Below are 13,640 nucleotides of genomic sequence, written 5' to 3' on the forward strand. Positions count from 1 at the left end.
GAAAATGAGATGGAGAGGAGCAGGAAGAAACTTCCAGAGCTTGGGGCCAAGGCAACTGAAGGTGCACTCATCATTGGGGAAGCAATCCGAATTGGGGAAGCAATCATACACAGGAGCATAAATATCTCGGAGAGTTGTTGGGCTGCAAAAGACATTGGGGAGGGGAGGGGGGAGGGGGGAGGGGGAGTGGAGGGGGAGGGGGGAAGGGGAGGGGAGGTGGGGGGGAGGGGAGAGGGATGGGGAGGGGAGGGGGAGTGGAGAGGGGGGAGGGGGAGTGGAGGGGGAGGGGAGGGGGGGAAGGGGAGGGGAGGGGAGGGGGGGAAGGGGAGGGGAGGGGAAGGGGGAGGGAGGAGGTTATGGAAGGATTTGAAAACACGGATGAGAATTGTGTAATTCCGAGTTTGTGTGGGAGACTGCGCCAGTCCGCGAGCAGAGGAGAGATAGAACAGAAATTTATACCAGCAAGAACTCAGGCTACAAAGTTTTGGATAACATCCAGATCAGAGAACTTGGGAGACAAACCAGGCATGGATTGCAATAGTTCAGGCCTAGAGTTAACAACGCCATAAATGAGGGTTTAAGCAGCCAATGAGCTGAGGCAGGAAGTCAAGTGATGTTATGGAGATGGAAATCGGTGCCCTTAGCAATGGTGTGAATATGAGGGTCGGTAACTCATCTGCGGAGGTGGTGGAGTCAGAGTCATTCGGGACATTTAAGCGACTCTTGGACAGGCACATGGACAGCAGTAAATTGAAGGGGTGGAGGTTAGGTTGATCTTAGATTAGGATAAATGGTCGGCACAACATCGTGGGCTGAAAGGGCCTGGACTGTGCTGCACTGTTCTATGTTCTATGATCAAGGTTGCAAACAAAAGGACTTAATTTCAGACAGTTCCTGGGCCGGCCGGAGTTGGGGGGCTGGCCGGCCGGAGTTGGGGGGCCGGCCGGCTGGAGTTGGCGGGCCGCCCGGCCGGAGTTGGGGGGCTGGCCGGCCGGAGTTGGCAGCTGCCCGGCCGGAGTTGGCGGGCCGCCCGGCCGGAGTTGGCCGCCCGGCCGGAGTTGGCCGCCTGGCCGGAGTTGGCCGCCCGGCCGGAGTTGGCGGGCCGCCCGGCCGGAGTTGGCGGGCCGCCCGGCCGGAGTTGGCGGGCCGCCCGGCCGGAGTTGGCCGCCTGGCCGGAGTTGGCCGCCCGGCCGCAGTTGGCCGCCTGGCCGGAGTTGGCCGGCGGGCCGGAGTTGACAGTCCAACCGGAGTTGGCAGCTGCCCGGCCGGAGTTGGCCGGCGGGCCGGAGTTGGCAGCTGCCCGGCCGGAGTTGGGGGGCCGGCCAGATTTGCAAGCCAGGAAATGGATTTGAACAACGAGCAATACAGCACGGGAACAGGCCCTTCGGCCCTCCAAGCCTGCGCTGATCATGTTTCCTATCTGGACGAACTGCCTGTATCCTTCTATACTCCGTCTGTTCATGTGCCTGTCCAGATAAGTCTTAAAGGTCGTTGAGTGGGAACTGAAAACAATGGCTTTGGTCTTCCCAATATTAACTGGAAGAAATTTCTCCTGATCCAGTATTGGATCTCAGGCGAGCTGTCTGATATTTTAGCAACTGTGGGAGTTGAGAGACGAGGTGTAACGTAGAGCTGGGTCGTGCTTTCGGATGATTTTGTCAAGGAGCCACATGTAGATGAGAAATAGAAGGGGGGACCTAGAATAGATCCTTGTGGACACCATAGGTAATGGTGCTGGAGCAGCCTTTGTAAGAGATACTTTGACTACAATTAGGAGGCTGATCTTCTGAAGAAAGATTAAACAGGTTAGGCTTTGGAGTTTTGATGAATAAGAGATGATCTTATTGAAACATAAAAGATGCTGAGGGGATTCGATAGGGTGGATGTGGCGGGTCGGGGGGATTGGGGGGTAGGGGGTTCTGTTGTCCAGAACGTGGGGACATAGTTTAAAAATAAGAGGTGTCCTTTTTAAGACTGAGATGAGAAGAATTTCTTCCTCTGAGTCATTCGAGTGTGAAATTCTCTTCCCCAGAAGGTAGTGGAGATTACGTCTTCAGATTTATTCAAGGCTGAGGCAAGGTGATTTTTGTTAGACAAGGGAAATGAGGTTATGAGATGCAAACAGGAAGGCTGAGTTGAGTCCACAATGATCGACCATGATCATAGAGCAGGCTCGAAGGGCTGAATACCCAGCTTCTGTGTCCCTGGCTTCCTGTACAAGAACCCGCTGAGAGCTGTCCCACACAGCTGGACAACAGTCAGGAGATGTTGGAAAAGGGTGGTGTAATCATAGAATCATACAGTACACAAGAGTCGGCCCATCGAGTCTGCACTGACAAAACAATCAACACTAATCCCACTTCCCAGCACTTGATGCACAGATTTGAATGTTCTGACATTTAAAGAGCTTATCCAAGTATTTTGTAAAGGTTGTGAGGTTTCCAGGCTCCACGACCCTCCCAAGCCGTGAATTCCAGATTCCCAACACCCTCTGGGTAAATTTGTTTTCCTCAACCCTCTCTGAACCTCCTGCCTTTCTCCTTAAAATTCTGCCCCCTTGTTATTGACTCTTCAACTAAGGGGAGCAGATATTTTCTATCCACTCTGTCCATACCCCTCATAATCTTATACATCTCGATTACATCCCCTCCTCCCCCCAGCCTTCTCTGATCCAAAGAAAACAACCCGAACTTATCCAGTCTCTCTTCATGGCTACAATGCTCCATCCCAGGCAACATGCTGGTGAACCTCCTCTGCACCCCCTCTACTGCATCCTTCCTATAGCGCGGTGACCAGAACTGAACACACTGCTTCAGCTGTGGCCTGACAAGCCCTGTACAACTCCAACATAACCTCCCTGCTCTTATAATCTAGGCCACGACTGATAAAGGCAGGTGTCCAATATATCGCCTGAACTATTCTATTAACCAGTCCTGCTGCCTTCAGGGGTCTGTGGATCAGTTGTGACAATGGCTACAAACGGGTTGAGGAGGGATAGTTTTCCATTGTCACAGTTACATAGGATGTCACTTATGATTTGATATAAGCTGTTCCTGTGCTTGGTCACGGTGGAAACCTGACTGGTGAAATTCCATTGCCAGTAAAGATAGGAATAGATTTGGGAAGTGACAATGCATTTGAAGACTTGGGAGAGAAAAGGGAGGTTGAGGATAGTGTGATAGTTTGCAAAATTGATAATGCCATGATTTTTTTTAAAGGCGGTGATAACAGCAGATTTAAAGGAGAAAGAGACAGCACTTTAAGAATGAGAACCATGAACAATAATGGCTGACATGGGGACCAGGAGCAGACTGGGTGTCAGCAGCACGAATAGACGGGTTGAGAGAAAAAGAGCAAAAACAAAGTGCTGGAAAATCTTAGCAACTGCAAAAAGAATAGAGCTAACGTTTCGAGTCTGGATAACTCTTTGTCAAAGCTGGACAGAGAGGTCTGCAAGACTCTAAACCTGTGACCAGTGACTCCCACCCCTCGGGTTCACAAGCTGTCTCTGTCCTCTGCCACCTCCCCCCAGGCACAATTCAGGAGGGTGGGCATGACTGCAGCCCACCCTGGGAAAGAAGGTGTCCCCCCTCTCCTCATTTTATCAAACAGTGGGTCCACTTCAGACCCCCAAAATCGAGGGCAGGTCTTGTCTGAGCCATCTTCGTGGTTGCAATGAGTGTGTGGAGAGTGGAACGCTTAAAAACAGCTGCAGTTGTCAGGCTCTTTATCGCTAATTCCAGGCCCAGCGGTTATACGGCCTGCTGGGCCAGGATTTGCGCCGGCAGAGTGATGGCTCATTTGCATGTCCTGAATAGCAAACAAATAGAACCCTGGACGGAAACGTGAATCACACGCTATTCAGTCCCGGCAGAAACACCTAGCCTCCCAAACGGAGAATCCCGGGCAATATGATTATGCAACACTTTCAAAAGGCAAAATAGTTCACTAACACTGATGTATTTTGATTCAGAGCGTGCTTGTATTATTCGGAGTGGAGCCAGGCAGCTGCTCCTGGGGTGGCTGCTTCATTATTTACCATTCTACCTGATGGGCCGAATCCTCTATTATCATCATTACTTCCCTGCAATGCTTTTCAGCAGCATGTTGACAGGTGTGTAACCATCTCTCTAACATTCTACTGATATAACTGGGAGATTGAACAGCAAATTAAAATACACCAATTGCATGTTGGACATATTTCTGTACTTTTTAACACCTAGTATTGTGGCACACAATAATTTTATATTCCCCTGAATTCCTGTTGTTTTCCTGACTTATCGCTGCTTCACGTTCCAGTTGCATTACATCTCGATGAAGCAATTACCTTCACCTGGAACTCTGGATAGATAGATCTCATACAGATCTCTGAACATTACATTGGCTCATGATTATTGGGTGGGACCAATCGGATCAAAAGTAAAAACAACCAGTAAATCAAATCAGCCTCTGGTTTCACTCCAGCCCGTGTATTGAGTGTTCAAATCCCTTCTACAAGCACAGCTATAGCAATAACTCAGATAACCATTAACCCAGATCACCATTAACCCAGATCACCATTAACCCAGATCCCAATTAACTCAGATCACCATTAACTCAGATCACCATTAACCAGGATCACCTTTAACCCAGATCACCATTAACCCAGATCACCATTAACCCAGATCACCATTAACTCAGATCACCAATAACCAAGATCACCATTAACTTGGATCACCTTTAAACCAGATCACCATTAACCCAGATCACCATTAACCAAGATCACCATTAACTCGGATCACCTTTAAACCAGATCACCATTAACCCAGATCATCATTAACTCAGATCACCATTAACTCAGATCACCATTAACCAAGATCACCATTAACTCGGATCACCTTTAAACCAGATCATCATTAACTCAGATCATCATTAACTCAGATCACCATTAAACAAGATCGCCATTAACTCGGATCACCTTTAAACCAGATCACCATTAACCCAGATCACCATTAACTCAGATCACCATTAACTCGGATCACCTTTAACCCAGATCACCATTAACCCGGATCACCATTAACTCTGATCACCTTTAAACCAGATCACCATTAACCCAGATCACCATTAACCAGGATCACCATTAGCTCAGATCACCATTAACCAAGATCACCATTAACCCGGATCACCATTAACCCAGATCACCATTAACTCAGATCACCATTAACCAAGATCACCATTAACTCGGACCACCTTTAAACTAGATCGCCATTAACCCAGATCATCATTAACCCAGATCACCATTAACCCAGATCGCCATTAACTCAGATCACCATTAACCCAGACCACCATTAACTCAGATCACCATTAACCAAGCTCACCATTAACTCGGATCACCTTTAAAACAGATCACCATTAACCCAGATCACCATTAACCCGGATCACCTTTAAACCAGATCACCATTAACCCAGATCAGCATTAGCCCAGATCACCATTAACTCAGAACACCATTAACTCAGATCACCATTAACTCGGATCACCTTTAAACCAGATCACCATTAACTCGGATCACTTTAAACCAGATCACCATTAACCCAGATCACCATTAGCCCAGATCACCATTAACTCGGATCACCATTAACTCGGATCACCATTAAACCAGATCACCATTAACTCAGATCACCATTAACCAGGATCACCATTAACCCAGATCACCATTAACCCAGATCACCATTAACCAAGATACCATCAACTCGGATCACCTTTAAACCAGATCACCATTAACCCAGATCATCATTAACTCAGATCACCATTAACTCAGATCACCATTAACCAAGATCACCATTAACTCGGATCACCATTAACTCAGATCACCATTAACGAGGATCACCTTTAAACCAGATCACCATTAACCCAGATCACCATTAACTCAGATCACCATTAACTCAGATCACCTTTAAACCAGATCATCATTAACTCAGATCACCATTAACTCAGATCACCATTAACTCAGATCACCATTAACGAGGATCACCATTAACCCAGATCACCATTAGCCCAGATCACCATTAACTCAGATCACCATTAACTCGGATCACCATTAACTCGGATCACCATTAAACCAGATCACCATTAACTCAGATCACCATTAACCAGGATCACCATTAACCCAGATCACCATTAACCGAGATCACCATTAACCAAGATACCATCAACTCGGATCACCTTTAAACCAGATCACCATTAACCCAGATCATCATTAACTCAGATCACCATTAACTCAGATCACCATTAACCAAGATCACCATTAACTCAGATCACCATTAACTCAGATCACCATTAACGAGGATCACCTTTAAACCAGATCACCATTAACCCAGATCACCATTAACTCAGATCACCATTAACTCAGATCACCATTAACTCAGATCACCATTAACTCCGATTACTATTAACCAATATCACCATTAACTCAGATCACCTTTAAACTTGATCGCCATTAACCCAGATCACCTTTAAACCAGATCACCATTAACCCAGATCACCATTAACTCAGATCACTATTAACGAAGATCACCATTAACTCAGATCACCATTAACCAAGATCACCAATAACTCGGAGCACCTTTAAACCAGATCACCATGAACTCAGATCACCATTAACTCCGATTACTATTAACCAAGATCACCATTAACTCAGATCACCTTTAAACTTGATCGCCATTAGCCCAGATCACCTTTAAACCAGATCACCATTAACCCAGATCACCATTAACTCAGATCACTATTAACTCAGATCACCATTAACTCAGATCACCATTAACCAAGATCACCAATAACTCGGATCACCTTTAAACCAGATCACCATTAACCCAGATCATCATTAACTCGGATCACTTTAACCCAGATCACCATTAGCCCAGATCACCATTAGCCCAGATCACCATTAACTCGGATCACCATTAACTCGGATCACCATTAACTCAGATCGCCATTAACCCAGATCGCCATTAACTCAAATCACCATTAACCAGGATCACCTTTAACCCAGATCACCATTAACCCAGATCACCATTAACTCAGATTACCATTAACTCAGATCACCATTAACCAAGATACCATTAACTCGGATCACCTTTAAACCAGATCACCATTAACCCAGATCATCATTAACTCAGATCACCATTAACTCAGATCACCATTAACCAAGATCACCATTAACTCGGATCACCTTTAAACCAGATCACCATTAACTCAGATCACCATTAACTCAGATCACCATTAACCAAGCTCACCATTAACTCGGATCACCTTTAAAACAGATCACCATTAACCCGGATCACCATTAACCCGGATCACCTTTAAACCTGATCACCATTAACCCAGATCAGCATTAGCCCAGATCACCATTAACTCAGAACACCATTAACTCAGATCACCATTAACTCGGATCACCTTTAAACCAGATCACCATTAACTCGGATCACTTTAAACCAGATCACCATTAGCCCAGATCACCATTAACTCAGATCACCATTAACTCGGATCACCATTAAACCAGATCACCATTAACTCAGATTACCATTAACTCAGATCACCATTAACCAAGATACCATTAACTCGGATCACCTTTAAACCAGATCACCATTAACCCAGATCATCATTAACTCAGATCACCATTAACTCAGATCGCCATTAACGAGGATCACCTTTAAACCAGATCACCATTAACCCAGATCACCATTAACCCAGATCACCATTAACTCAGATCACCTTTAAACCAGATCACCATTAACCCAGATCATCATTAACTCAGATCACCATTAACTCAGATCACCATTAACTCCGATTACTATTAACCAATATCACCATTAACTCAGATCACCTTTAAACTTGATCGCCATTAACCCAGATCACCTTTAAACCAGATCACCATTAACCCAGATCACCATTAACTCAGATCACCATTAACTCAGATCACCATTAACGAAGATCACCATTAACTCAGATCACCATTAACCAAGACGACCAATTACTCGGAGCACCTTTAAACCAGATCACCATTAACCCAGATCATCATTAACTCGGATCACTTTAAACCAGATCACCATTAACCCAGATCACCATTAGCCCGGATCACCATTAACTCGGATCACCATTAACCCAGATCACCATTAGCCCAGATCACCATCAACTCAGATCACCATTAACTCAGATCACCTTTAAACCAGATCACCATTAACTCAGATCACCATTAACTCAGATCACCATTAACTCCGATTACTATTAACCAAGATCACCATTAACTCAGATCACCTTTAAACTTGATCGTCATTAACCCAGATCACCTTTAAACCAGATCACCATTAACCCAGATCACCATTAACTCAGATCACCATTAACTCAGATCACTATTAACGAAGATCACCATTAACTCAGATCACCATTAACCAAGATCACCAATAACTCGGATCACCTTTAAACCAGATCACCATTAACCCAGATCATCATTAACGCGGATCACTTTAAACCAGATCACCATTAACTCAGATCACCATTAGCCCAGATCACCATTAACTCGGATCACCATTAACTCGGATCACCATTAAACCAGATCGCCATTAACCCAGATCATCATTAACCCAGATCACCATTAACCCAGATCGCCATTAACTCAGATCACCATTAACCCAGACCACCATTAACTCAGATCACCATTAGCCCAGATCACCATTAACTCAGATCACCATTAACTCGGATCACCATTAAACCAGATCACCATTAACCCAGATCACCATTAACTCAGATCACCATTAACCAGGATCACCTTTAACCCAGATCACCATTAACCCAGATCACCATTAACTCAGATTACCATTAACTCAGATCACCATTAACCAAGATACCATTAACTCGGATCACCTTTAAACCAGATCACCATTAACCCAGATCATCATTAACTCAGATCACCATTAACTCAGATCACCATTAACGAGGATCACCTTTAAACCAGATCACCATTAACCCAGATCACCATTAACTCAGATCACCTTTAAACCAGATCACCATTAACCCAGATCACCATTAACCCAGATCATCATTAACTCAGATCACCATTAACTCAGATCACCATTAACTCCGATTACTATTAACCAATATCACCATTAACTCAGATCACCTTTAAACTTGATCGCCATTAACCCAGATCACCTTTAAACCAGATCACCATTAACTCAGATCACCATTAACTCAGATCACCATTAACTCAGATCACTATTAACGAAGATCACCATTAACTCAGATCACCATTAACCAAGATCACCAATAACTCGGAGCACCTTTAAACCAGATCACCATTAACCCAGATCATCATTAACTCGGATCACTTTAAACCAGATCACCATTAACCCAGATCACCATTAGCCCAGATCACCATTAACGCGGATCACCATTAACTCGGATCACCATTAACCCAGATCACCATTAGCTCAGATCACCATCAACTCAGATCACCATTAACTCAGATCACCTTTAAACCAGATCACCATTAACTCAGATCACCATTAACTCCGATTACTATTAACCAAGATCACCATTAACTCAGATCACCTTTAAACTTGATCGCCATTAACCCAGATCACCTTTAAACCAGATCACCATTAACCCAGATCACCATTAACCCAGATCACCATTAACTCAGATCACCATTAACTCAGATCACCATTAACGAAGATCACCATTAACTCAGATCACCATTAACCAAGACGACCAATTACTCGGAGCACCTTTAAACCAGATCACCATTAACCCAGATCATCATTAACTCGGATCACTTTAAACCAGATCACCATTAACCCAGATCACCATTAGCCCGGATCACCATTAACTCGGATCACCATTAACCCAGATCACCATTAGCCCAGATCACCATCAACTCAGATCACCATTAACTCAGATCACCTTTAAACCAGATCACCATTAACTCAGATCACCATTAACTCAGATCACCATTAACTCCGATTACTATTAACCAAGATCACCATTAACTCAGATCACCTTTAAACTTGATCGTCATTAACCCAGATCACCTTTAAACCAGATCACCATTAACCCAGATCACCATTAACTCAGATCACCATTAACTCAGATCACTATTAACGAAGATCACCATTAACCCAGATCACCAATAACTCGGATCACCTTTAAACCAGATCACCATTAACCCAGATCATCATTAACGCGGATCACTTTAAACCAGATCACCATTAACTCAGATCACCATTAGCCCGGATCACCATTAACTCGGATCACCATTAACTCGGATCACCATTAAACCAGATCGCCATTAACCCAGATCATCATTAACCCAGATCACCATTAACCCAGATCGCCATTAACTCAGATCACCATTAACCCAGACCACCATTAACTCAGATCACCATTAGCCCAGATCACCATTAACTCAGATCACCATTAACTCGGATCACCATTAAACCAGATCACCATTAACCCAGATCACCATTAACTCAGATCACCATTAACCAGGATCACCTTTAACCCAGATCACCATTAACCCAGATCACCATTAACTCAGATTACCATTAACTCAGATCACCATTAACCAAGATACCATTAACTCGGATCACCTTTAAACCAGATCACCATTAACCCAGATCATCATTAACTCAGATCACCATTAACTCAGATCACCATTAACGAGGATCACCTTTAAACCAGATCACCATTAACCCAGATCACCATTAACTCAGATCACCTTTAAACCAGATCACCATTAACCCAGATCATCATTAACTCAGATCACCATTAACTCAGATCACCATTAACTCCGATTACTATTAACCAATATCACCATTAACTCAGATCACCTTTAAACTTGATCGCCATTAACCCAGATCACCTTTAAACCAGATCACCATTAACTCAGATCACCATTAACTCAGATCACCATTAACGAAGATCACCATTAACTCAGATCACCATTAACCAAGATCACCAATAACTCGGAGCACCTTTAAACCAGATCACCATTAACCCAGATCATCATTAACTCGGATCACTTTAAACCAGATCACCATTAACCCAGATCACCATTAGCCCAGATCACCATTAACTCGGATCACCATTAACTCGGATCACCATTAACCCAGATCACCATTAGCCCAGATCACCATCAACTCAGATCACCATTAACTCAGATCACCTTTAAACCAGATCACCATTAACTCAGATCACCATTAACTCAGATCACCATTAACTCCGATTACTATTAACCAAGATCACCATTAACTCAGATCACCTTTAAACTTGATCGCCATTAACCCAGATCACCTTTAAACCAGATCACCATTAACCCAGATCACCATTAACTCAGATCACCATTAACTCAGATCACTATTAACGAAGATCACCATTAACTGAGATCACCATTAAACCAGATCATCATTAACTCGGATCACTTTAAACCAGATCACCATTAACCCAGATCACCATTAGCCCAGATCACCATTAACTCAGATCACCATTAACTCAGATTACTATTAACCAAGATCACCATTAACTCAGATCACCTTTAAACTTGATCGCCATTAACCCAGATCACCTTTAAACCAGATCACCATTAACCCAGATCACCATTAACTCAGATTACCATTAACTCAGATCACCATTAACCAAGATACCATTAACTCGGATCACCTTTAAACCAGATCACCATTAACCCAGATCATCATTAACTCAGATCACCATTAACTCAGATCACCATTAACGAGGATCACCTTTAAACCAGATCACCATTAACCCAGATCACCATTAACTCAGATCACCTTTAAACCAGATCACCATTAACCCAGATCATCATTAACTCAGATCACCATTAACTCAGATCACCATTAACTCCGATTACTATTAACCAATATCACCATTAACTCAGATCACCTTTAAACTTGATCGCCATTAACCCAGATCACCTTTAAACCAGATCACCATTAACTCAGATCACCATTAACTCAGATCACCATTAACTCAGATCACTATTAACGAAGATCACCATTAACTCAGATCACCATTAACCAAGATCACCAATAACTCGGAGCACCTTTAAACCAGATCACCATTAACCCAGATCATCATTAACTCGGATCACTTTAAACCAGATCACCATTAACCCAGATCACCATTAGCCCAGATCACCATTAACGCGGATCACCATTAACTCGGATCACCATTAACCCAGATCACCATTAGCTCAGATCACCATCAACTCAGATCACCATTAACTCAGATCACCTTTAAACCAGATCACCATTAACTCAGATCACCATTAACTCCGATTACTATTAACCAAGATCACCATTAACTCAGATCACCTTTAAACTTGATCGCCATTAACCCAGATCACCTTTAAACCAGATCACCATTAACCCAGATCACCATTAACTCAGATCACCATTAACTCAGATCACTATTAACGAAGATCACCATTAACTGAGATCACCATTAAACCAGATCATCATTAACTCGGATCACTTTAAACCAGATCACCATTAACCCAGATCACCATTAGCCCAGATCACCATTAACTCAGATCACCATTAACTCAGATTACTATTAACCAAGATCACCATTAACTCAGATCACCTTTAAACTTGATCGCCATTAACCCAGATCACCTTTAAACCAGATCACCATTAACCCAGATCACCATTAACCCAGATCACCATTAACTCGGATCACCTTTAAACTTGATCGCCATTAACCCAGATCATCATTAACCCAGATCACCATTAACCCAGATCGCCATTAACTCAGATCACCATTAACCCAGACCACCATTAACACAGATCACCATTAACCAAGATCACCTTTAAACCAGATCACCATTAACCCAGATCACCATTAACTCAGATCACCAATAACTCGGATCACCTTTAAAACAGATCACCATTAGCCCAGATCACCATTAACTCGGATCACCATTAACTCGGATCACCATTAACTCAGATCACCTTTAAACCAGATCACCATTAACCCAGATCATCATTAACTCGGATCACCTTTAAACCAGATCACCATTAACCCAGATCACCATTAGCCCAGATCACCATTAACTCAGATCACCATTAACTCGGATCACCATTAAACCAGATCACCATTAACTCAGATCACCATTAGCCCAGATCACCATTAACCCAGATCACCATTAACTCAGATCACCTTTAAACCAGATCACCATTAAACCAGATCACCATTAACCCAGATCACCATTAACTCAGATCACCATTAATCCAGATCACCATTAACTCGGATCACCTTTAAAGCAGATCACCATGAACCCGGATCACCATGAACCCAGATCACCATGCACCCGGATCACCATGAACCCGGATCACCATGAACCCAGATCACCATGTACCCGGATCACCATTAACCCGATCACCATGAACTCGGATCACCACAAACTCATATTATCGATAACTCCGATTACCATGAACTCAGATTACCATTACACCATTGCCTCCCTGTGCACCAGCCTTCAACACGATTACCATAACTAAGTCTAAGGATAAGCAGCTATGATACGTTTCAGAGACTTGTACATTTGTCACTTTGTATAATGATGTATTCAGACACAACGTTAGTTTTG

The 13,640-nt window shown here is 43.6% G+C and overlaps 1 protein-coding gene across 4 annotated transcripts in view; it reads left to right on the forward strand.

Moving 5' to 3' along the window:
- Positions 1-13,640, forward strand: part of pomt2 (protein-O-mannosyltransferase 2) — a 196,266-nt gene that overhangs the window by 175,230 nt on the left and 7,396 nt on the right. For all 4 annotated transcript variants that reach the window (XM_072494489.1, XM_072494497.1, XM_072494499.1 and 1 more), the window contains one exon: positions 3,974-4,114. In XM_072494489.1, the coding sequence (XP_072350590.1) occupies positions 3,974-4,114 (141 nt within the window). The remainder of the gene's footprint in view (positions 1-3,973; positions 4,115-13,640) is intronic.

Source organism: Scyliorhinus torazame, chromosome 2, assembly GCF_047496885.1.
Source record: "Scyliorhinus torazame isolate Kashiwa2021f chromosome 2, sScyTor2.1, whole genome shotgun sequence".
NCBI classification, from domain to species: Eukaryota; Metazoa; Chordata; class Chondrichthyes; order Carcharhiniformes; family Scyliorhinidae; genus Scyliorhinus; species Scyliorhinus torazame.